The 24,796-nt window shown below is 46.0% G+C and overlaps 1 protein-coding gene across 1 annotated transcript; it reads left to right on the plus strand.

The window, feature by feature from the left end:
* On the plus strand, positions 1-24,435 carry TMEM52B (transmembrane protein 52B). The gene is made up of 5 exons (XM_073681384.1): positions 1-45; positions 3,643-3,686; positions 6,011-6,049; positions 6,264-6,433; positions 24,224-24,435. The coding sequence occupies exons 1-5, from the start codon at positions 1-3 to the stop codon at positions 24,433-24,435; spliced, it is 510 nt and encodes a 169-aa protein (XP_073537485.1).
* Positions 24,436-24,796: the final 361 nt, after the last annotated feature.

The raw sequence follows: 24,796 nt of genomic DNA on the forward strand, positions 1-24,796 counted from the left end.
ATGAGAAGACACATTTTTCTTTCTGTAGGAATAGGACTCCATCTGGTAAGACATAGAGCAAAAACAAAAACGATCTAAAAATATGACAAATTCATCCTAATTTTATTACAGTGCTTGATAAGGTGGAAATGACTAGGTGTAATGGAGCTGATGAAATATTATAGATGCCAATTATATAACATACTGAAACAGAATGGATAAGTAATTTAAAATGTCTTCCAGAAGGCTAGTCTACAGGCAGCAACCTGGGGATTCCATATGAAAAAGTGTGTGGGCCAAGAAAAAGTAAAAACAAAAGTATGCTGGCTAATGCAGAAAAGTTTCCAAACAAAATACAAGAATTAGAACTTCTAAGTACAACAGTATATACAGTAGTAAGCAAAACAGGAACTAGATAGAAGATCCATGAACATAGGACGGAGATTGTCTTTAAAATATAGCAAAACGCCCAAACAACAATTTACCCAGAAGTATGTCCAGGCAATACACTATTGTAAGAGTGGTGGACTGTACTGTCATGTTCCTTCCCCCTGAAGACACCAATCGCGTCATGTAGATAATATCATGGGTTTTATACATATTTTGTGTTTTGTGAAATGTGAACTAGGTACTGCGGTTTTAGTGTATATTGTAAATAGGCTGTGATATCGTAGTGTACAGCATAGGGTAGAGATATAGATTAGAATATAGCATATAAGATGAGGGCAATAGGCTTAATACAGACTGTTAGGAGAAGAGTAACTTTAGTTAGCTGAGACTTAGGATATGATACAATTAATGTTTGAGACTAGCCCACAGTAGGAATGGATTAGTGCTAGTGAAAAGCAGGCACTTCCTGATAATAAGTCAGATAGGAAAGTACAGTAATGAAGGCATAATTCAAGTTCAATGGGCTGCTAGCGTCAGCAATATCTATCGTTCATGGCAGTAGGAGGCCTTACTAGAATCCCTTGTGGACATTCCTACAAAGTTTGGAGCTCAGGGCTCGGTATGAGTACTATGGAGAGTGCTGTATCCACTGGCATGCAGGGGACAATAGACGTGGAACAGGAGGAAGGGAAAGTAAAGGATTCGGAGTGGATTGAGGGACTGGATGGGAAATCCCAGAAGCTGAGAGAGATAGTGAACATGGGGATAGTCCAGTAGGAATGGATATCAATGCTGATAGTGTGCTGTGTTAAGGAATCAAGAAACGGGAAGTGTGGTGCCCAATACTGCGTGTTGCAATCTGATGAACTTGAACTGTCCAGTAAACTTTTGGTTGTTGAAACAAACCGGATGTCTCTTGATCTATGTGCGGCGGCTATTGAAGATGGAGGCCTGGAGACGGCGAAGTTTTGTGGCCTACAAGTGACTGGGATCAACCCCACACATGATAGCACATTGGGATTTGGACACAATTTTCCTGTAAAGTGCTGGGGCGTTATGGAGCAGCATCTTGGTCATGACTACACTATAGTTTGGGCAGAGATTGGTATTCTCGTGGGGGTCTTTTTATAGAGTGCAGTAGCAGCCCCCACAGCTTATAGTATTGATATGTGTTGAGGCATGCTCTTTAGTTCCTTGGTACACGTTTGAAGTCCAAGTAGGTGCTGGACTCCCAATAACCCCTTTAAGATGGACCAGAGAATAGAAACAAGTAACTATTGAGCAGTAAGTCTTCTACTTTCTGTAAAATATTTGAATGTATTTTAAGAAATCACTTGAAATGATATAAAGCAGCAAATATGAGTTAAACAATAACCATGTTGGGTTAAAATGGGTTGCTTTACGTTCTAAAAATGGTTAAAACTGCTAAATCCTTGTAAAAACAAGGAACTTTGCAATCTACTTCTTATTAAAAATCCTCTTCATTGTCAAGAATAGACGGATTTCTATTTTAATTATTTGCCCATTGTCTAGATTACTGACAACTCCAGTCCTCAAGAGCCACCAACAGATCATGTTTTCAGGATTTCATTAGTATTGCACAAGTGATTGACACCAATGCAATGTGAAATGCTAAGGAAATCCTGAAAACATACACTATTAATGGCTCTTGAGGACAAGAATTGGGGAACACAGCTTTAAAGCATAGAGGCTGCAAGCAGTGCTGTAAAGAAGGCTGGATTTGCTGGATCCAACCAGCCTCAGTGCCTTTGTGCTTCTCCTATGATGCAGATTAAAAGCTGCCTCTTCTAGCAGTATGGGAGAGAACAGTTCAGCCATGCCACTGGTCCGAACTGTCAGTCTTCAGGAGAACATACAGAAGAGTTTAATAAACACTCTTCTAAAGCAGGGATGTCAAACTCAAACACAAAGAGGACCAAAATGAAAAAAGTGGTCAAAGTCATGGGCAACCAGTATACAGTATTTTGGGCCCAAAATAGTCCTCCATACATAATAATGGGCACCACATTGTCCTCCATGCAGAATATTGGGCCCCACATAGTCCTCCATACAGTATTATGGACTCGACATAGTCCTCCATACAGAATAATGGACCCCACATAGTCCTCCATGCAGAATGGTCCCCATATAATTCTCCATACAGTATTATAGGCCCCACATAGTCCTCCATACAGTATTATGGGCCCCACATAGTCCTAGATGCAGAATAATGGTCCCCACGTAGTCCTCCATATAGAATAATGGTCCCCACATAGTCCTCCATATAGAATAATGGGCCCCACATAGTCCTCCATACAGAAGATTGGGCCCCACATAGTCCTCCATACAGAATAATGGGCCCCACATAGCCCTCCATACAGAATAATGGGCCCCACATAGTCCTCCATACAGAATATTGGGCCCCACATAGTCCTCCATACAGTATTATGGGCCCCACATAGTCCTCCATACAGTATTATGGGCCCCACATAGTCCTCCATACAGAATAATGGTCCCCACGTAGTCCTCCATACAGAATAATGGGCCCCTCAAAGTCCTCCTTACAGTATAATGGGCCCCACATTGTCCTCCATACAGAATAATGGGCCCACATAGGGACGGTGGTTCTGGTGTTGCAGGCCAAATAAAACCATCCTGCGGGCCAGATTTGGCCCATGGGCCATAATTTGACATGTATGTTTTAAAGGGAACCTGTAATTAAATTCAATCTGCCTGAACTGTACCCAGTATGAATCAGAGCCTGGCAGCACGATTGCAGACTGGTATGACTTTCATAGAAAACATAGTTTGAAAAGCTTGCTGGGGACTCTATGAGTGACATGACTAGTCCGGTTCAGCCCCCCTCCACACCTCTCCAGTCTCCAGTTAATTGACAGGTCTCTCCATACATACACACATGCAACTGGAGCAGTGTAGGGAGAAGTCGAACTGATCGACTTCTCAAAAAGTGTGTGTCTGTGGATATCCTATTACAGTACAACACTTCAGACGTTTCTTTACAATGAGCCTTTCACAAATGTTAGTAATCGCAGATTACATGGCAAGAGGCTGGATGTTTTACACAAGTGGCAATGGGACTGAATGAAAAATGTATGATTAAGAGGTGTGTCCCAGAACTTTTGTCCATACATTGTGTCTTAGCACAGCAATGACAAGTGATTTCCATTTCTTAATGTAAGCTCAGACACTTTATTATCTTTTCCCAGTAGGTTTTCTTTATATTTATACATATTGTTACTATTACTATTACAGGCATCTGAGGGAGACTGTGAAGTCGACTGTGAAAACTCTAAACAGTGAGTAATATTCCCAACTTTGGTTAAGGCTATGGGCACAAAGCATTTTTTTGCAAAAATGCCCCATAAAATGAACATAATGCACAGCAAGGTCAAAACGACATTGCTGTGCAAGTGTTCTATCTTATATCACATCTTTTAATCACTTCATAGTATTGACACCCTGAAGCGGTTAAAAGAATTGACATGCTCAGTCTTCGGGCAGCTTCCTAACAGAAGAATAGTGCAAAAGATAGTGGCAGTGGAGCCTCCGCCACAAGAACGATGCCGCATGGAATCTGCCTGAAAAAGCGGCACTAAAAATTAATTAAAAATTAATAATGCACAGCAATGTCAAAATGACACTGCTGTGCAAAAGTTCTGTCTCATGGCACTTCTTTCAACCACTTCAGGTTTGGAAACCACGCACTCGAAATACTTAAAAGTATAGAGCAAAGACGGTGGAGCAGCCGCAAAAATGACTGAAAAGACACTAGCGAAGTTGCTGCAAGAAAACAATTGCTAGCATTTTCCTGAACTATGAGTTTTGTAAGCAGAAACCTTGAAGCAGAAATTTCCTGAGTGTTTCTGCATCTCCTTGGCAGGAAAAATGCTGCGGAAAAACCACGCGGTATTGCTGCAATTTTGACGTGTTTTTGAACATCAATTAATGCTTTTTGGCGCTAAATAAAGTTATTTGGTGGGACATTACTTAAACCCTTGGATTACCATCAGAACTGGGGTGAGTATATTGGTTATTTTAAATGATTAAAGAATGTGTCTGTTGTATTTCAAATAAAGTCTTTACTCAGTGTCTGTGTGTTTATTTAACTCTTTACTTTAATTAGGTTTGGTGATGAAAGGGTCTGATTGTCACCTTGTCATCACCAAACAAAAGAGCTAGGTGTCAGCTAATCCAATTCACCCAATCTCATTAGCATTTCCATTCATATAATTTCTGGGGCAGCTGTGAGCTGCTATTTTTAGCCTAGGAAGGTGTCATTAGACAAGCATGGTCCCTCGCCATTATTAACAGCTCACAGCTGTTTTGTTAACTGCTACATCCCCCCAATCAGCACTCAGCAGCGCTTTGGACACAGCGTATTTTTGCTGCATCTAAAATGCGGTGTTCTAATGCCGCACTTTTGTTGTCGGTACATGTGAATCCACCGCATATAATGACAGTTCAATCAGTCAAAATCTGCAGCGAAGACTAGCGTGTCCACTACAGAATTTTAGGCACAGAGCCTAAAATTAAAAAAAAAAATGGCGTGGGCTCCCACGTCATTTTTATAACTTCCAAAGGGAAAGCCGACCGCTGGGGGCTGATATTAGTAGCCGGGGAAGGGGCCATTAGCCAACAATGTTACCTGGCTATTAATATCAGCCCACAGATGTTTGTTTAGCCTATGCTGCATAGATTACAGGGGGACCCCAGAAAAAAACTGACGTAGGGTCTCCTATAAAATCTAACCAGAAAAGGCTAAACAGACAGCTGTGGGCTTATATTAATAGCCAGGGAAGGGGCCATGAATACTAGCACCCTCCGTGACTATTAATATCACCCCTCAGCATTCCCAGAAATGGCGCATCCATAAGATGCGCCAAATCTGGCTCTTAGCCTCCGCTCTTCCCACTGCCCTGTAGCGGTGGCTGTGGGGTAATGGGGCTGGGCTTCACGGCAGCCTTGTATTGGTGTCTGACGTGAAGCCCAGGTTAGTAATGGAGGGCGTCTATAAGACGCCCCCATTACTAACTGCGTAGTAAATTTATCGCTCCCTTTTCAATAAATACACGGCCAGAATAAAGTATTTTAATGAAATAAAAAACACATGGTTTTTAAAAAAATTTATTGCGCTGTCAGTCCCCGAAGCCTTCGATTTTCTGAAAAAAAAAGTAAAAAAAACAAACAACCATATCCCTCACCTATCCACCAACCATCATGACCCAGTCCACAATTACCTCCAATGACTGTCCCTCGGCGTTCCACGTCACTTCTACAGCAGTAACATCAGCAATCAGCCACTGCTGTAGAAGACAGCAATGTATACTGACAGGAGGGTAAAATCACTCCTGTCAGTATACATTGCTGCTGGAGTGAGGTCACTGGGGTTCATCAGCTGAAGATCAGCTGATCAGCCCCAGTGAGCTCACTACAAGTACCGGTGGGAACATTCTTCAGATCAGCTGATCGCTCACGTGACCGCAGGTCTTGGCAGCGCAGTACCAACTGCAGGGTGACTGTCTGTCACTTCTGACACACCCGTGACAATGAGACCATGAAACAATACAGTACCTATGCCGAGTCCTAATTGAAATATTTTTTCTCTTGCTTGCACAAATAGCTGCCCCAAGACAGAATGGATGAGCCAATGGTACATTTGGTAAGAACTACAATCTGCTTTAAAATACATAAAAAGGCTGCATTTTTTGTTTTTTATTTCTTTGATAAAATTATACTTTTGGAGCAGTGCGATAAAATCTAGATGATTTGCAGATAATAAAGAGAGTCAAAAAGAGCAATATTATACTAAATACATAAAAAAAATAAAAACCTAATAGCTGTCAATTCTTTGTCATTTATCTATTCCGTCTTAGGCTTGTGGTTACTGCAGGAGTATTGCTGCTAATGTTTGGAGTCACCTGCACCTGTCTACGTTGCTGGTACCTGAGACAACAGCGTTGCCCAGAGCGGGCAGGGGAACAGCCCTGTGAAGTCACAGTCATAGCCTTCGACCACGACAGTACCATCCAAAGTACTTTGACCTGTGAGTCACTTAAAAGGCAAAGGCATTCCATGGTTATCTCTTATCAAGCCATTACAGTACAGTACAGACATTCCAATAACGCTAGTTATTTTGCACGCAGTGATTTTTACAATGGTGACATGACTTTTTTATGTTAATTGCAGTGTGTGCCTGTAAATTAGTTTTGGGCTTTGAATGAAAAAAGCTTGTTGCTGGAGGCTATACTGCCTTAGAGATAGGGCTGGCTACAGGTTTATGCAGTTTCTTGGTTGACAGAGTCCTTGAGGGACCTTCTACGAATTAAATTTTTCCTCCTCGCCTTTTAAGAGCTATAATGTTTTTCATTTTCAGATATCATTCATTACCATTTTGAGGTCCATACAGACTTTCTCATGGCTTTTTTATTCTATTTGTTTCTCTTGATAAGAGGCAAATTGAATAAAAAAACAGCGTTGGTGCCATTTAAATTTTTTTTTTTTCATTTGTTTTCACTATATGGAAAAAATACACTTCTCAATGTTGAAATTGCAACACCAAGAAGGAAACCTCATGGAATTATGAAAATTACAATATTGATAGACATGTTAATAACATGCAAATGATAAAAAAATGGAAACAACATTTTCCAAACATCTTGATTTATTCAGTATCAAGTATAAGCATCATACGCTGAAATACCCAATCTTACACACCTTGTCTGCTATCAATGAGGCTATTAATAATTTTGGAGGAATGTTTTGCCATGCTAAATGCATTTGGGCAAATCATCAAGATCCGCTGCTGGAGCTCTCTTTGCAGTTGCTGACCAATGACGTCTCAGATGTGCTTAATTGGAGACAAGTCAGGAGACAGTGCAGGCCATGCTAGCATGTTTAAACCATACAGGCTGCTCACAGTAGTAACATACGACCTGGCGTTGTCGTGCTGAAAAAGAGCTCCTGTCACACTTTCATGTTCCCTCATGAAGGCCTCTTCATGGCGTTTCCTATGTGGTCTCCAGATCAAACTCCAACTATCATTGTGTAGCGCCCCGAGGGTTCGGTCGCTACAGGGGTATTGCACCTCAACCAGAGGTGTGATATTCCACTCCCGGGTAAGGATGGAGTGTGGACCAGGGCTCGGTTAGCTGCATGCATCACACACACCCCATTTCCGGGGGACAGCTCAACGGTGCTCCCATTAGTACAGTAATGCAGGCACGACAGAATATGTCCCTGGCTGGAGTGGGGAGGGGGGAGGAAAACCCAGTGATGTAGGAGCAGGAGGGGACGGTTTCTGGGCATAGGTAGGAGCCCATTGGTTGCAAGTCACCTGGGCTCATACACAGAGAGGGAGGTATAAAAGGTGGGCACCATCTTAGTTCAGGGAAGAGAGTGCAGAGAGTTGGAGAAGAGAAGGAGTTCAGCCAGAGAGGGCTAACAGGGAGCTGTGGCTCATTCTGGGCCCAGCTCCACGAGGCAGGCCTGGAGTGGAGGCCAGAGCCAGAGTAGAGGAACGGAAACAGAAAGGAACAGAAAGGAAAGTAAGAAGGAACAGAACACCAAGAGAGGCCCAGAGACACGGAAGCAGAAGGAACCCTAAGGACCCAGGAGATTGCGGGTGATGGGTTGGCAGAACAGGGTACCGGATCCCAAGTTGGTGGAGGCGACTAATCCTCAGCCAAGGACCGGCGGTCGTGACCATTTACTGGTGCGACCCCTCACTACACCTACTAGGAAGGCACACCACATAGGGTCAGGGAAGTGGACACCCAGTCCTCCCAGGAGAAGACCCGAGGCAGCTGGACAGAAGTAGTGTCACTGGTGGGGCACGGCTGACGAAAGGATAGAAGGGAGTCCTGTGCCACACTCCGGAATTACCTGGGGGTTGATCGAGCCCCCTGCCTGGTGGACGCAGCACGGCTCGGGCGGTCCTACCTGCGTATGAGTGACCTGGATGAGAACTGTGAGTAAAGAACTTGAACTGCAATACCTTGTCTCTGTGCTTTCTCACCGCATACAGCACTACTAGTGCTGGGACGCCCGCACCATCACCCCCACCATCTACTACACTGCCCTAGGGCTGCACTCCTCCCGTGGGGAGTTACACGACCTCAGCTGCATACACCATCAGTCCCAGCGGTCTGCCTTGCAGCGGCGGTTCGCACTGACCGCAATCCACGGGTGGCGTAGTCGGACATTAAACCACAAAAACCCTATAAAGACTGCCACTGGTATGACCACCCTGAGCCACGGTCCTGCTCCAGGGATTATGGTGTGACATAAAGTACAGTAGCAGGACCCCTCTAGTTTTCTTTCCAGGAACACAAATAGCTCAGCTACATTGATTTGGTCATGGAACCGGTGGTCTGGCCATTTCTCCTAAATGTTCCAGGAGTCATTTTTCAACACAACAATGCCAAGCTGCATGTTGTTCATGCTACTGTGCTTGGCCTAAATCTGCACTTATGAACTTGTCTCCCATCAAACACATCTGCTACGTCATTGGTTGGCAATTCAATTGCAGAGGGAGCTTCCAGCAGCGGATTTTGATGATTTGCCCAAATGCATTCAGCGTGACAGAACATTCCTCAGACAACCATCCTGATACCTCATTCATAGCAGCCAAGTGTGGGAATTTCTGCACATGGAGTGTGACGCGCCCCTGGGCCTGTGTCGCGCTGCGTTGCGCACGCGGGAGCTTACCCGGAGCCGGATCTGTTGAGGGTTGTAGTCTCGTGGCGGTGACCCGGTCCGTGCCCAGGGAGTCAAACTGAGCGGCGATGTATCAGCGGTAGATGTTGGACGACTACGCCACCCGTTGAGTACAGCTAAGGAGCTGCTGCTGCAGGGCAGACCGCTGAGGCCGGTGGTAGGATTGTGCAGCGTGATAGTATAACCCCCAACGGGAGGGGTATGGCCTCAGGGCAGCCGACGTGGATGATGGGGGTAGCAGGAACCACTCGGAGACGGTACGGTGTAGTTCAGGGTCTTTACTGGTGACAAAGATAGACCCTCCCGGAGTACTGGCTAGCGATTGGGGCCTGGTCAGTCCTTGAGCAGATGGGATCTCCCCTGGCCAGGCGGAGTTGTAGGCCTCCCAAACTAACTGTACTCTTCTGGCTACCTTGCTAGAGGCGGGTATAAGTAGCCCACGTCCCTGAGTGTACCGTGTGGTGCTCACCCGTATGGCCGGTGACTCGGGGCCTTCTAGTAGCTTCCGCTCCACGACGGCGGTGCTGGTCCCATGCGTGTGACCGTGCCTTCGGGTTTCTTGGCCAGAGGACCTGGAATCCCCTGCCTGACGGATTCTGCTGCTGGGTAGGAGTTAGTCCCCACAGCCTCGGACTCCGGGTCCGGTAAGAAATCTTCTCAGTCAGGGCGAGCTCTGCAGCTGCCAGCCCCTGACTCCTTGTAACACTGCTCCCACAGAGCTCCTGATGTTCTGTTCCTATATTTGCTTCTTTTCTCTGTCTCTACTTCTTCTCTACTCACTAACCCTGCCTCAGCCCTAGGTTTATATAGGGGAAGTTCTTCCCCTCCCAGGACTGGGCAGGAGGTGTGGCATGCATAGGATCCCTGACCAAGAGACCTCCCACCTGCTCTCAGACGTAATATCTCTATCACTGTGGCAACCAGACACCCGGGGGTGTCACATTCCCCCCTAGTGAAATTTAGTACTCCGGGACTAAACATATTTTTGAAAAAACATAACAAGGTATAACAATAATGATACAATAAGAAAAACACATAAAGGTGGTCACGGCATGTCCGTAACCGGGTGCAGTCTTTGAAGAAAAGCAAGGTGTCCATTTCACCAAAACAGGGAGACGTAACCAGGTAGGGGTCTGTCCTGCCCCGAGTCCTTAACAGTCTTTAGTCCGTCCTGGGTTACGCTCCAACTATGTACACAGGATTCCCGGTAAATCCACCAAAGACTCCTATAAACAACTAGAAACACATAATTATACACAAGCAACAAGAAAAACAGGTAACCACAAATAAAACAATTTATACACTTCAAATCCTCCAACGTGCGGGTAACTGGCCTCTAGTGGCCCTAGTGGACCTACGGAGCTGACTGTCTGGCCCTGAACTACAGGGTGTAGGAGCTGTTAAGGGTAAACTGGGCAGCGGTCTACGGGCCCTTTGGCTCACTAGGGATATGGCAGGCTCACTGCAAGCAGAGGGTTGATCCTCCTGGTCTGCTGGTGTGGGGTCTTCTGCCTCCTGGACCGGCTGTTCTTCCAGCTCTACCTGTTGCTCCGTAGGTGCTTGGGATGCTGGTTGGAGGAAGGTGAGTACGGGTACCACAACTGCACCATTGACTTGAGTCCAAGACCGAGGGAAGTCTCCGAGCACAGTACTAACCATATCTTCCCTTTCCTCTACAGGTCGATGGTCTTCTTGTTCCTCTTCAGGGTTCCGTAGCTGTTCAGGACACTTCTTCAGGTGATCCTGGGATACAATGGCTGTGGTCTCCCCTCCGTCTTTACTGATGGTACAGACCTTCGGGTTCTCGTGGCTTGAGGGCAGTACGGTGTACGGGTCCTTCTCCCACTGGTCGTCCAACTTGTGGAGCCGTCTTTTCCTCTTCAAGACCTGCTCTCCGGGCACCAGGGGAACAGCGGGAGCATACTGGTTGTAAGTTTTCTCTTGTCTCTCCCTAGCCTGACAGAGACTTCGCTCCACGCTCTCCTGTACTTTCCGGTACTGCTGCTGCCTCTCTGTGTCCCAGTCTGCTTCTGGTGAAGTGTCCTCGGGTGTCAGGACTCCCATTTCCAGGTCAACAGGTAACTTACCAGGTCTCGCCCTCATTAGGTAAGCCGGGGTACAGTTGATGGAACCTACCGGGATGTGGTTGTATAGGTCCACCAGATCGGGCAGCTTCTCAGGCCACAGACTGCGTTCTTCCAGGGGCAACGTTTTCAGAAGATCCATTACCACCTGGTTCATTTTCTCACAAAGTCCATTAGTTTGCGGATGATAGGGTGTCGTCCTTATCTTCCGGCAGCCATACAGATTGCAGAATTCCTGGAAGACCTCCACTTCAAAGGCAGGTCCCTGGTCCGTCAGCACTTGGTCCGGGTACCCGTGTGGACGGCAGAAGTGCTGCTGGAAGGCTCTAGCTGCTGTTTGAGCCGTTAAATCCTTGACGGGGACGACAACCAAGAACCGGGAGTAATGATCCACGATGGTTAACGCGTAGACGTAGCCACTTCTGCTTGGGGTCAGTTTTACATGATCCAAGGCTACCAGTTCCAACGGCTGCCGGGTGACGATGGACTGCAGGGGAGTCTTCTGGCTGGCACGGTCCTTCCTCCTCAGGTTGCACGGGCCACAGTCTCTGCACCACCTCTCGATGGTTCCCCTCATGCCTACCCAATGGAACCGCCCGCGCAGCAGGAACTCCAGCTTCTTCCATCCGAAATGCCCAGCTCCATCGTGGTATGCCTCCATCACCATGGCTGCGTCTCGTCATGGCACCACTACTTGCCAGATTAGTTCATGCGTCCGGGAGTTAACCATCCTGCGGCACAACTTCCCCTTGTAAAGGAACAGTCTACTCTTTTCTGCCCACAGTTGCTTGGCTTCCTCCGGAGCGTCTGGGTCAAGGCGAGCCTCTGGCTGAGTCAGCATCTCCTTCACCAGCCGGACAGCAGGGTCACTGTCTTGCGTTTCCGCCCAGTTGTAGTGAGGTAAGGGGTTAAGCGTAGCGCCTTGCTTACTCCTTACCCGATGGGAATACTGGATAGTCCCATGACGGTGAAACGCGGGGAGTTCGACTTCTTCCAGTCCCTCTGGATCTTCTCCTACGTCCGGTAGGTTTGGCATCCTGGACAGGGCGTCCGCGTTGGTATTGGAGCGTCCTGCCCGGTATTTGATGGTGAACTCGTAGTTGGACAGGCGGGCCATCCATCTCTGCTCTAGGGCACCGAGTCTTGCCGTGTCCAGGTGTGTCAACGGGTTGTTATCCGTGTACACGACGAACCGGGAAGAAGCGAGGTAGTGCTTAAAGCGTTCGGTGACTGCCCACACCACTGCCAGGAACTCTAGCTTAAATGAGCTGTAATTCTCAGGGTTTCTTTCGGTGGGTCGCAGTTTTCGGCTGGCGTAAGCGATTACTCGCTCTTTCCCCTGCTGGATCTGGGACAGCACGGCTCCTAGCCTGATGTTACTTGCGTCGGTGTAGAGGATAAAGGGCTGGCTGTAATCCGGGTACGCCAGGATTTCATCCCCCGTGAGGGCCATCTTCAGCTGGCGGAAGGACTCTTCTTCCAACTTCTCCCATCTAAAGGGCGGCTTCTGGTTCTTGGCCTTCCGGGACTGGCCTATCAGGAGGTCCTGCATAGGAGCTGCCTTTTTGGTGAAACCGGGGATGAACCTGCGGTAGTAGCCTACCAACCCGAGGAACTGCCGCACTTCCTTTACACTGGAGGGACTTGGCCATTCCTTAATTGCGGTGATCTTATCAGGGTCGGGAGCCACTCCGTCAGCGCTCACCACGTGTCCCAGGTACTGCACCTTTGGTTTCAGGAGGTGACACTTGGAGGGTTTCACCTTTAGGCCGTAGCTTGCCAGAGCTTCGAACACTTCCGCCAGGTGTTTCAGGTGGTCCTCATAAGTCTTAGAATATACGATGACATCGTCCAGGTACAACAGGACCGTCTCGAAGTTTCTGTGGCCCAGACAGCACTCCATTAATCGTTGGAAGGTTCCTGGTGCGTTGCAGAGTCCGAACGGCATGCAGGTAAACTCGCTAAGTCCCATCGGGGTGGTGAATGCGGTCTTCTCCCGGTCCGCCTCTGCTACAGGAACCTGCCAGTACCCACTAGTGAGATCCAAGGTAGAGAAGAAGTTAGCAGATCTTAAAGCAGCCAAAGACTCCTCTATCCTTGGGAAGGGGTACGCATCCTTGTGTGTGATACGGTTGATTTTCCGGTAATCTACACACATCCTCATGGTGTTGTCTTTATTTTTGACTAAGACTAGTGGAGCTGCCCAGGGGCTACAGCTATCCCTGATCACCCCAGCCTCCTTCATGTCTCTAAGCATCCCCTTGGCGTGTTGGTAGTGTGCAGGGGGTACGGGTCGATACCTCTCTTTTATGGGAGGATGGTCTCCCGTGGGGATGTGGTGTTCTACCCCCTTGACTCGCCCGAAGTCTAACGGGTGTTTACTAAACACTCTCTCGTACTCTTGAACCACCCGATAGACTCCCTGTTTCTGGTGTGAGGGAGTGGAGTCAGTACCCAAATGTAGTTGCTGACACCAGTCCTCCATTGTTTTCTTAGAGCCGTTACCTTCCTCCGGGTGAGATGGAGGCAAGGGTTCCACAGATTGTATAGCATTTTGGTTAATGGTATATAATTTGGCTAGCGTGGCATACCGGGGCAGGTACACTTCCCTCTTCCCGATATTGATTATGCGAACGGGCACCCTCCCATGGCGTACATTAACCACGCCCCGTGCTGTCAAGATGGTGGGCCTACTGTCTGAGTAAACTGGTTCTACCATTGCCTGGTAATCTCTACCTCTCAGACCAATAGCTGCCCGGCACCAAATCATCATTTCACTTTTTGGGGGCATGGCAATAGGGAAAGGGTCACACATTCTCACGCTACCAATCTCACCGCCGGAGAGTTCCACCTGTTGCCGTCGCATCAGTGCCCGGATCTCTTTTTGGAGCACTCGCTGCTCGCCGGAGCTGGCATTCTTGGCAACCTGCTGTAAAAGGAAAATCACCTCTGCAAGACAATTTTCAAATACATTAGTTCCTAGAGTTATCTTTGGGTGACTCTCGTGTTTGTCAATGTCTACAATGATCAGTCCCTGTGCTGCCAGTTCAACTCTACCAATTTTAATGGTCACCTCTTTAAATCCGATCTGTGGCACGGGCTGACCATTGCTGGCGATGATACTCAAGTCGTCGTCAGGGTAGCGGGTAATATCCGAGTCATTCCAGTACTGCTTGAAGAGCACGTACGGGATGGTGGTGACCTGTGACCCGGTGTCCAGTAGGGCACTCATAGGAATGCCATCCAGTACCACAGGCAAGACTGGACGTCCTCCCACATATTTGTCGCGCCAGTTCGATGGGCCTGATGATCTTTTTCCTAGGGGTTGGCCCTCTACCCTAGGTTGTGCCAGTTTAAAGGACAGTACCTTGCCATATGTCCGGGTTGATTACAGCGGCGGCAGATGGGTCGTCCGTCCTCGTTGTATCGGTCGCTGGGTCGTCCTCTGGCCGGTGGGGTCCTCCTTGGTCGACGCCACGGGATGTCCTCCGGTCCGGATGCCAGCTGGATCTTCCCTGGAGTAGAAACCTGTAAAGACTGCACAGTTCGGGTTAGCGCAGCAACGCTTTTAGCTAGCTCTTGGACCTGATGGTGCAGGTCTGGAGCCGGGTCATTGCTCAAAGCCTGCGCATCAGCTCCCACAGGCCCTGCCGACAAGGGCGCCGCCTCCTGGTGGTAAGTAGTAGTGGGGCGTCTGTGGGTCACAACGCCACCTGGTGCCGGTTCTCGGAGCACCCGGATGGCTCTGTCCTTGAACTGTGCAAATCCCAGATGAGGGTCCTGTAAGGCCATTGCCCGCAACTGGGTTCGGTGGGCATTGCAATATAAACCCTCTATAAATTGTTCAGTCAACAGCCTGTCCTCGTCTCCCACGCCGTCAGGGTCGGTCTGCTTAATGGCTCTCAGGGCCTCTTGTAGGTTCAGGGCATAGTCCCTTATACTCTCATGTGCCCGCTGTTTGCACCCGTAGAATCTAAGCTTGATCTCGGCTGAGGTGCGGGTATCAAAGGTGTCCCTCAGCCGGGTTAGTATCCCTGCGACAGTCCTCCCCCCAGGTGGCCAGGACTTTACCTCCCTTCGGGCTGCCCCAGTTAATTGGGCCACCAGGATGCTCACTTTTTGCTCTTCTGTGAGGGGGTACACCTGGAAGAGGCTATCCAGCTTTTCTCTAAAGTCATGCAGGGTATGTGACTCCCCTGAGTACTGGGGTAGCCAGGCCGCTCCCGCGATATAGGGCATGGTGAAAGGCATGACTGCAGCAGCGATGGCGCTGGCGGGGGTTGAGGCAGTGAAGCTCTCCTCCGTATCCGACATCCTCCTCCCCCCTAGTGGACCGTGGCCTACCTTGCGATGATCCTCTTCCGTAGGCCGCGGCTCCGCAGTAGATCGTCAGGGTTGAGGACCTTCCGTCGCGCTCCTGTGACGTCGGCGTCTGCTGGGCTCCTTCCAGGACCTTACGCGACGTCCGGACGTGAGGCGGGGCTTCAGTTCTCGCGCGCTTTCGGAGTCCACGCCCCTCTTCTTCCCGCGCGACGTCTTCAAGATGGCGTCCAACGGCGGGAAAACTCCACGGAAGGCGGGAAGAAGGCTGAAAATGGCGCCGGATGGCGGGAATCTTCACCACAGGTAAGTTTGAACAGTCTCTTTCAGGCACGCAGTACCCGGTGGTTGCGGGCACGAAATCCTGCCGACTACGCCAAAAGTTGACGCGCCCCTGGGCCTGTGTCGCGCTGCGTTGCGCACGCGGGAGCTTACCCGGAGCCGGATCTGTTGAGGGTTGTAGTCTCGTGGCGGTGACCCGGTCCGTGCCCAGGGAGTCAAACTGAGCGGCGATGTATCAGCGGTAGATGTTGGACGACTACGCCACCCGTTGAGTACAGCTAAGGAGCTGCTGCTGCAGGGCAGACCGCTGAGGCCGGTGGTAGGATTGTGCAGCGTGATAGTATAACCCCCAACGGGAGGGGTATGGCCTCAGGGCAGCCGACGTGGATGATGGGGGTAGCAGGAACCACTCGGAGACGGTACGGTGTAGTTCAGGATCTTTACTGGTGACAAAGATAGACCCTCCCGGAGTACTGGCTAGCGATTGGGGCCTGGTCAGTCCTTGAGCAGATGGGATCTCCCCTGGCCAGGCGGAGTTGTAGGCCTCCCAAACTAACTGTACTCTTCTGGCTACCTTGCTAGAGGCGGGTATAAGTAGCCCACGTCCCTGAGTGTACCGTGTGGTGCTCACCCGTATGGCCGGTGACTCGGGGCCTTCTAGTAGCTTCCGCTCCACGACGGCGGTGCTGGTCCCATGCGTGTGACCGTGCCTTCGGGTTTCTTGGCCAGAGGACCTGGAATCCCCTGCCTGACGGATTCTGCTGCTGGGTAGGAGTTAGTCCCCACAGCCTCGGACTCCGGGTCCGGTAAGAAATCTTCTCAGTCAGGGCGAGCTCTGCAGCTGCCAGCCCCTGACTCCTTGTAACACTGCTCCCACAGAGCTCCTGATGTTCTGTTCCTATATTTGCTTCTTTTCTCTGTCTCTACTTCTTCTCTACTCACTAACCCTGCCTCAGCCCTAGGTTTATATAGGGGAAGTTCTTCCCCTCCCAGGACTGGGCAGGAGGTGTGGCATGCATAGGATCCCTGACCAAGAGACCTCCCACCTGCTCTCAGACGTAATATCTCTATCACTGTGGCAACCAGACCCCTGGGGTGTCACAAGTGCATACTTGATACTGAATAAATTGAGATGCTTTGAAAATTTTGTTCACATTTTTCATTATTTGCATATTATTAACATGTCTAATGATTAAATGATTTCCTTAAAGGTGTTGTCCACTACTAGGACAACCCTTTCTTAAACTAAATGTTCAGCCCCGATAAAATAATAAAGCCTGTACTCACCCCCGTGCCGACTTCGTTCCAGGGGTGTCGGCACTCGTGGTCCCAGGGCTGTGATGCGGTGGAATAACACGTGATGCCCGGCGCCCAATCAGCGCTGGCATCACTGTCCCTGCCTTGGTACGAACTTAACATGAAGAGGAAGCCAGGGCTGCAGCTGATCCCTGACTTCCTCTTCATGTTCAGTTTGTCCGAAGTTGGGGACAGTGACGCCAGCGCTGATTGGGCGCCGGGCATCACGTATATTCCCCCACATCACAGCCTTGGACGGCGAGTGCTGACACCTCTGGAATGAAGCCAGCACGGGAGGTGAGTGTAGGCTTTATTATTTTATCAGGGCCGGACATTTAGTTTAAGAAGGAGTTGTCCTAGTAGTGGACTGCCCCTTTAACTCCATGACTTTTCCTTCTTGGTGTTGCAGTTCCAATACTGGACAGTCACGATAGTAGTACCAAATATGTTTGTTTCTTTTTAGATAGTATTTACATTTTAGAAAAGAACAGGTGATATGATCTCTTAATTTTTTTTTTCTTTTAATAATTTAATTTTTTTATTGCTCCTCTTAGGGAACTTGAACAAGTGATCTCTTATATAATACATTGTAGTATTTAAGTGTATTGTAAAATTACTTATCTCCTATGAAGTCCCACCACAGGCTGGGGTCCACAAGCATGGGCATAATGATCGTGGTCACAGAGGGTGCGACCAGGTCTGCTCCGGAGGGGGGCCCGCCAACGCCAGTTCCAATTTCACTTTGGACGCACATACAGCTGAAATCGATTGCAGCGCAGAGAACACCAGGCTCCCTGCACTACAATACATGCTCTCAGCTTGCCCGTGACATGCGGCATATGGCAGTGACGTCATATGCTGCTCGGTGACGGCATGCCAAAGTCAGCTGCCAGCTTCTGCGCCAGCTATAGAAGAGGATGCTGCACATTATGGGAGTGAGGAAAGGTAAAAATAATCATTTGTTTCTTTTTAAAATGTGCTGGAGAAGAACAAAAGGGGCACAGGAGGGTGCATTATACCAGAAAGGTACCTAGGATGAGGAACATTGTTATAGGATGGGGGCCAGAGTGGGAAACATTATTACTGGAAGGGCCCAGGATTGGCCATTATTATCTCAAGGTGCCAGGATGGATAACATTATTACAAGGGGCCAGGACGGGTGACATTATTATAGGAAGGGACCAGGTGGGTGACATTATTACAGAAAGGAGCCAGGACGAGTGACATTATTACAGGAAGGGGCCAGGATGGTGGACATTATTGCAGGATGGGGACATTATTACAAGATGGGGCCATTACAGGGGACATTATTACATGGGGTGCAAACACACATATCTTTATAGGATCTAGTACCGTACAAGGGCCCATACATCTGACCAATAAGCAGGTGTGGGACCAGGTTCACATTTTGCACCGAGGCCCATCGGACTGTAGTTATACCACTGTGCACAAATATACAGACATTGCAGACATTGGGGCCTTCAGTAGGCTCCTTTGGCTGGGATGTCAATGCTATTGGCATACTGTAAGGTTCCAAGAGGTCCTGAGCCATCTATGTAGTGTGAACATCCTCTGTACTTGTACATCTAGAAACCTGGGCAGAGTGAGCCCTAGAACCGTCACCTATTGGGTTCGCCAGGTGATGGCACTGGCCTTGCTTAGTCTGGTGCTCTATACAATGCCAACAATATTCCAGATATATTACCAATGTATGTATTTACAGGAGGAAAATTCTATTATCTGCTGCCCTATGACACATGGCATGATATATTTTCTCTAGCAGTTATTTGCAGGACTTTGTAGCCTCTGATGCTAGCATACCACTTCTATAGGCACTGTCTTGCTATGCTGTATATGGACATAAATTATTATTAGAAAAACAGATATCAATTAGTAGAATAAAAATGCCACCTAATCATCAAGCTTCTTTGAAATACTGATGGGAACCAGAGCCCTCCGGGAGAACAATCTTATTTTTCAGGGCTTCCTGTAGTCATGGAGTTGGTTGCTAGGCAGGAGATGTGGCTGCAGCACTGAGGTCAGCAATATGGAGGAGACCTTCAGTTATGAGAGAAAATACTTGTAAAAGCAATTCTCTATTCACCTGGAATGTTTGTTCTCAAAGCAGATCTGCAATGTAAAGTGAGAACTCAGCGTATTAAAAATGTATCTATAATGTCATAAGTGCACAAATATAAGAAAAATGGGTCGCATGGTGCCAAATGTGTAAATTTAGTGCATCTCACTAAACACATTGGACACAGTCCTCTTTATGTCTGTATGTCTGGCATACATTTACCTGTACACCAAGACTAGGGATGGGCAGACTCATGGAAGTTCATGTTTAGTCCAAAGTTTGGTTCAGGTGCCAGAACTATACTCGAACATGAACCTGATCACCATTGAAATGTATGGGGAGACGAACTTTGGAGCCAGAACACTCACCCTTTCTCGCTTTCTCTATCTCTCTATCTCTCTCAATCTCCCAGACTTCCCTAAACTCCGAACACTAAAACAGACTTCCAGGAGAAGTCTATGTTTGGAGTTCAGCTCATCTCTAACCAAGATCACTTATTTCAAGTAAAAAACTAACTTTGCTGAAGATACATTAAGGCTGTGTGCCCATGATGCGTTTTTTAAGCGTTTCCGCAGCGGCAATTCCACCGCACAAACGCTTAAAAAACGCTTGGTAGAAGGCCTGCCATGTCCCCCAATGATAATCCGGATGTGCTGTGCACATGCTGCAGAAATTTTCGCTGCGGATTATCATTGCGGAAAAATCCGCAGCACTACCAATTATTTTGCGAATCAACCCGCATGCGAAATCGCATGATCAAAGCGCTTCACTTCCGCTTGTCCCTGGCAGGAAAAACGCATGTACAATCCGCATGTACAATCCGCATGTACAATCTCCATGAGTTTTTTCTGCCAGGGAGATGCAGAAACGCTCAGGAAAAATACGGAGAATTTCTGCATCGTGGGCAGTTAGCCTAACCATTATTTTTTGTGATTTTTGCTTGTCCGTTTTTTCCTCTCCTTTTTCCAAGTCATAATTTTTTATTTTTCCATTGGCATAGGGCTTGATATTTGCAAGATGACTTGTAGTTTCGAATGACAACTTTTATTTTACCGTACAATGTACTGAAAAATGGGGATTTTTTTTTTTTAAAAAAGGGGGGCTGATTCAAATTTTTTCCCTTTTTTTATTATTTACATTATTTTTTAAATTTCTCTATTTACTACTCATCTGATCACTTTTTCCACTGTATTGCATTATATAATTAAAATCACAGTCTCTTAAGAAACTCAGCCTTCAGCAGACTATCATGGAAACCCATTAGGCCCCCCTCCCCCACAACTGAGTCTTGGGGGGGACGGGGACTGATCGGCGCACGGTATGGCACAATCGCAAATTGATAGCAGCATTTAAACGGTTAAGAGCAGCTCAGATTGCTGTTGTTACAGGCATTTGCTGGGTTTGGTGTCAGTTCAGCTCCTAATCCCAATCCATACGCCTGCACCTGACGTGCCATAGATGTGCAGTGTTCAGAAGGTGTTAAAAACTGGTTTAAAAATGATATACCCAAAATTGACTATTTCACACAGATAAGCTGTATAGGTGAATATTGCACAATGCATAAATAAAATAAAAGCCTCTTGTATATGACAGAATTGTTTAATATGGACAAAGGTAAGGAGGGGGAGGATCAGAAGGGAACGAAGGTTGAAGAATGTTAATAATGAGAAAAACTAAGCCCTATGATAAAGAATAGGGATGTCCCATTTGAGTAAGGGCTTGTGCACACATCCGTATTTTCTGTCATAATAGACAAGAAGTCCAATTAAGCTCTGAGTTTGACCAGAGTGTGAGCATAGCGTGCTCCGATTTTCTTGGAGGAGGATAAGATGGCAAAAAAAATTCTCCATCTTCTCCATTCTGTCAGTCCGTGAAAATCGCACTGCAATATATAGATTTGATGTACGTCACTCTGTATAAAAATATGGTGCCAGGATAGGATACTACTCCATATAATCAGTGAAGAAAAAATCCGGCACTCTATTGATATACGCAAAACTTATGGTCATTGAATCCCTACTCCCCACAGCTCTGTTACCTGCAGTGTACCATATGCAATCTGTCTGAAGAAGGTCCTTTTGACAGAAATATCACTGTTTTTGGATTGCTTTTCTAATAAATCTGATATTATTTTTCTGCAACGCAATAGAGTACCGGATTTTTTCTTCACCAAAATCGGACTGCACTCAGATTTCATAGTGTAATCCTATTTTTTTCTCCAAACTCATTGACTAGCATGGCCAAGTGTGATCTGAATATCAGATGCAAATCGGGCATGCTACAATATTTTCCTTGGACAGACTCTTTCCGAGGAAAACAAATCAAACATGTGCGCGGCCCCAATAACATTGGTCTGAGTGCAATCTGATGTTTTTCAACAAAAATAAAGTTGTCTGCATGAACTCTAAAGAAGAGACAAAATATAAGAAATGTATCAGACGTCCCACCAAACCCAACACGAAATTTTCATTTTGCAAAGTGATCTGTGAAATATATTTGAAGCTTGTCATGTACTCCACGTCTGCACGTCCTTATCAATAGTTTAGAACAGTTCGCAAAATATGTCTATAATAATAAAAAAAATGATTTCTATAGTGCGAATATATTCCGTAGCACTTTACATACTGTGTACACTTGACCCCAAAATTTTAACTTACTGTATATATATATATACGGTATATATACACATATACACACGTGGTCAAAATTGTTGGTACCCCTCGTTTAATGTAAGAAAAACCCACAATGGTCACAGAAATAACTGACAAAAGTAATAATAAATTAAAAATCTATGAAAATGAACAAATGAAAGTCAGTCATTACTTTTAAACCCAGCTTCCACAGAATGTTTTTAAAAATTAAACTCATGAAATAGGCCTGGACAGAAATGATGGTACCCCTGAAAATAATGTGACGAAAGGGACATGTTTAAACAAGTTGTGTATCAAGTTAGTATCACAGGTGTCTACAATCTTGTAATCAGTCAGTGGGCCTGTATATAGGGCTACAGATACTCAATGTGCTGTTTGGTGACATGGTGTGTACCACACTTAACATGGACCAGAGGAAGCAAACAAAAGAGTTGTCTCAGGAGATTAGAAAGAAAATTATAGACAAGAATATTAAAGGTAAAGGTTATAAGACCATCTCCAAGCAGCTTGATGTTCCTGTGAGTACAGTTGCACATATTATTCAGAAATTTAACATCCATGGGACTGTAGCCAACCTCCCTGGACGTGGCCGCAGGAGGAAAATTGATGACAAATCAAAGAGACGGATAATACGAATGGAAACAAAAGAGCCCAGGATAACTTCTAAAGAGATTAAAGGTGAACTTCAAGCTCAAGGAACATCAGTGTCAGATCGCACCATCTGTCGTTGTTTGATCCAAAGTGGACTTCATGGGAGAAGACCAAGGAGAACACCATTGTTGAAAAAAAATCATAAAAAAGCCAGACTGGAATTTGCCAAACTACATGTTGACAAGCCACAAAGCTTCTGAGAGAATGTGCTATGGACAGATGAGACAAAAATGGAAGTTTTTGGCAAGGCACATCAGCTCTATGTTCACAGATGGAAAAATGAAGCATATCAAGAAAAGAACACTGTCCCTACTGAGAATTCTGTGGAAGCGGGGTTGAAAAGCAATGACTGACTTTCATTTGTTCATTTTCATAGATTTTTTATTTATTATTACTTTTGTCAGATTCATGTTATTTCTATGACTATTGTGGGTTTTTCTTTCATTAAACGGGGGGTACCAACAATTTTGACCACGTGTGTATATATCAGTTAACTAAACACCAAATGTTGGGTGGAAATTGGTCACAGCTTTACTCTTATGTAAACCAAAACATACAACCAACTTGATAAACGGTCCCGCTGGAATAAGCAAAACACCGAGCCAGTATGCAATTGCACACGAATCGGGATTTTCTCCATAATAATAATAATTTTTTATCCCATAGCCCAAATATATTCCGTAGCACTTTACATTTCAGTGGGTACTCGTAGAGACAATATATTCATAACAAAATATAATGCTGTCTACGTTTATTCTAAATATTACCGAAACATGGTCATAGAAGCAGGATAAATATAATTTACAGCGCATCTTCAGGCAAAATTGCAACCTATTCAGTTACTTAAGTTCCCGCAATGCAAAAATAAAGCAGATGTTATGCTGCATATTCACTTGCGGAAAATCTGCTGTGATTTACAGAGCCAGCAAAGTGCATGAGACTTTAGGAAATCTGAAGGACACGCTGCAAAATATATTCACAATGTAAATTGAGTTAGAGATCTACAGAATGTCAATTTATGCTGCTGATATAGGTGTGAATTTTACACTTTTCTATGCACATTTCACCTTTCTCACTATGATATCCACAGCGGTAAATGCCAACGGTGGTCCGCGATAATTAGCTTCTATGGGAACGTAGCCTTAAAGAGTCTCGATCCTCATTTCAATGAAGTTTACTGATATAGAATTGAATTTAGTAAAGATAAGATCAGTAAGGCTACATAAGTAATGGATCAGTAATTCAGTTATTTTTTCACGTGCTTACACTTCTTAAAAAAGCCTGGCTTCATTTCTTCATAACCTTAAATTGAAATCTATACTCAGTTATTTTTTTCAGGAACTTCTATTAAAATACAGAAGCAGAGACGCTACTTCCATTGATTGTAACCTGATAAATGAAGTATCTTTTCTTGCAGAGGATCTGTCACTAGATTTTATAATAAGAACTTTATAAATTATTAAATAGATCACTTAGACCTGATTTGGGCAGATGTACTAACTTAGAAAAAAAATCTATTACAGATTGGCTGTATAATCGATTTTTAAACGTTTCCTTCCTGATATTTCACCACTAGTTGCTAATTTTAACATCAGTTGGGAAAACATTAAAAAGGGATTATACAGTCACATGAAATTTGACCAGTCTCATCAGGAATAATATCTAAAAAAAAATTAATGTTTACAGTTTGTATTATAGAATTTGCTGACAGATTCCCTATAAACCCCTGACTTAAGACTCTATTCTTCTTTTCACAGCTCTTCAGTCTGTGTTTGGTCCAGCTGCTCGGAGGATATTTGCTGTATCTCACTCCCATGTTCCTCCACAATTTCCTTATACTGGACCAGAGACCCCTCCATGTTATGAAGAAGCCCTGCACATGAGTAGATTCACTGTCGCCCGGAGCACTCACAAAGTTCCCCCTCTAGCCCCAGTTCCTGAAGAAAGGAATGAACTTCCTATACCATAGAAAATGGACAATGAATACAACCATAGCATTGCACATGCCAAGTCATGCACTAGAAATAGAAAATATATAACGTGAAGATTTATCACTGCTAAATACCTCAGTTTCTTTAGTTTTATTTATAATAAATCTTTATTGCCTTTCTTTTCAACAGATTTGCCAACATCAGCTTGTTGACAGTTTCCAAAAGACAAAAGAATACAGTTATATGAAAAAGTTTGGGTACCCCTATTAATCTTAAGCTTAATGTTTTATAAAAATTGGTGTTTTTGCAACAGCTATTTCAGTTTGATATATGTAGTAACTGTTGGACACAGTAATGTTTCTGCCTTGAAATGAGGTTTATTGTACTAACAGAAAATGT

This window comes from Phyllobates terribilis, unplaced genomic scaffold, assembly GCF_046119375.1.
Source record: "Phyllobates terribilis strain yellow unplaced genomic scaffold, ASM4611937v1 Scaffold_5__5_contigs__length_657084704, whole genome shotgun sequence".
NCBI classification, from domain to species: Eukaryota; Metazoa; Chordata; class Amphibia; order Anura; family Dendrobatidae; genus Phyllobates; species Phyllobates terribilis.

What these genes read in the sequence shown, in the direction of transcription:
- TMEM52B (XM_073681384.1), top strand. Translation starts at nt 1, where the DNA reads ATGAGAAGACACATTTTTCTTTCTGTAGGAATAGGACTCCATCTG. An exon ending in TAGGAATAGGACTCCATCTG is followed by an intron (nt 46 to 3,642) that starts GTAAGACATAGA and finishes TTACTATTACAG; the next exon opens with GCATCTGAGGGAGACTGTGA. An exon ending in ATGAGCCAATGGTACATTTG is followed by an intron (nt 6,050 to 6,263) that starts GTAAGAACTACA and finishes ATTCCGTCTTAG; the next exon opens with GCTTGTGGTTACTGCAGGAG.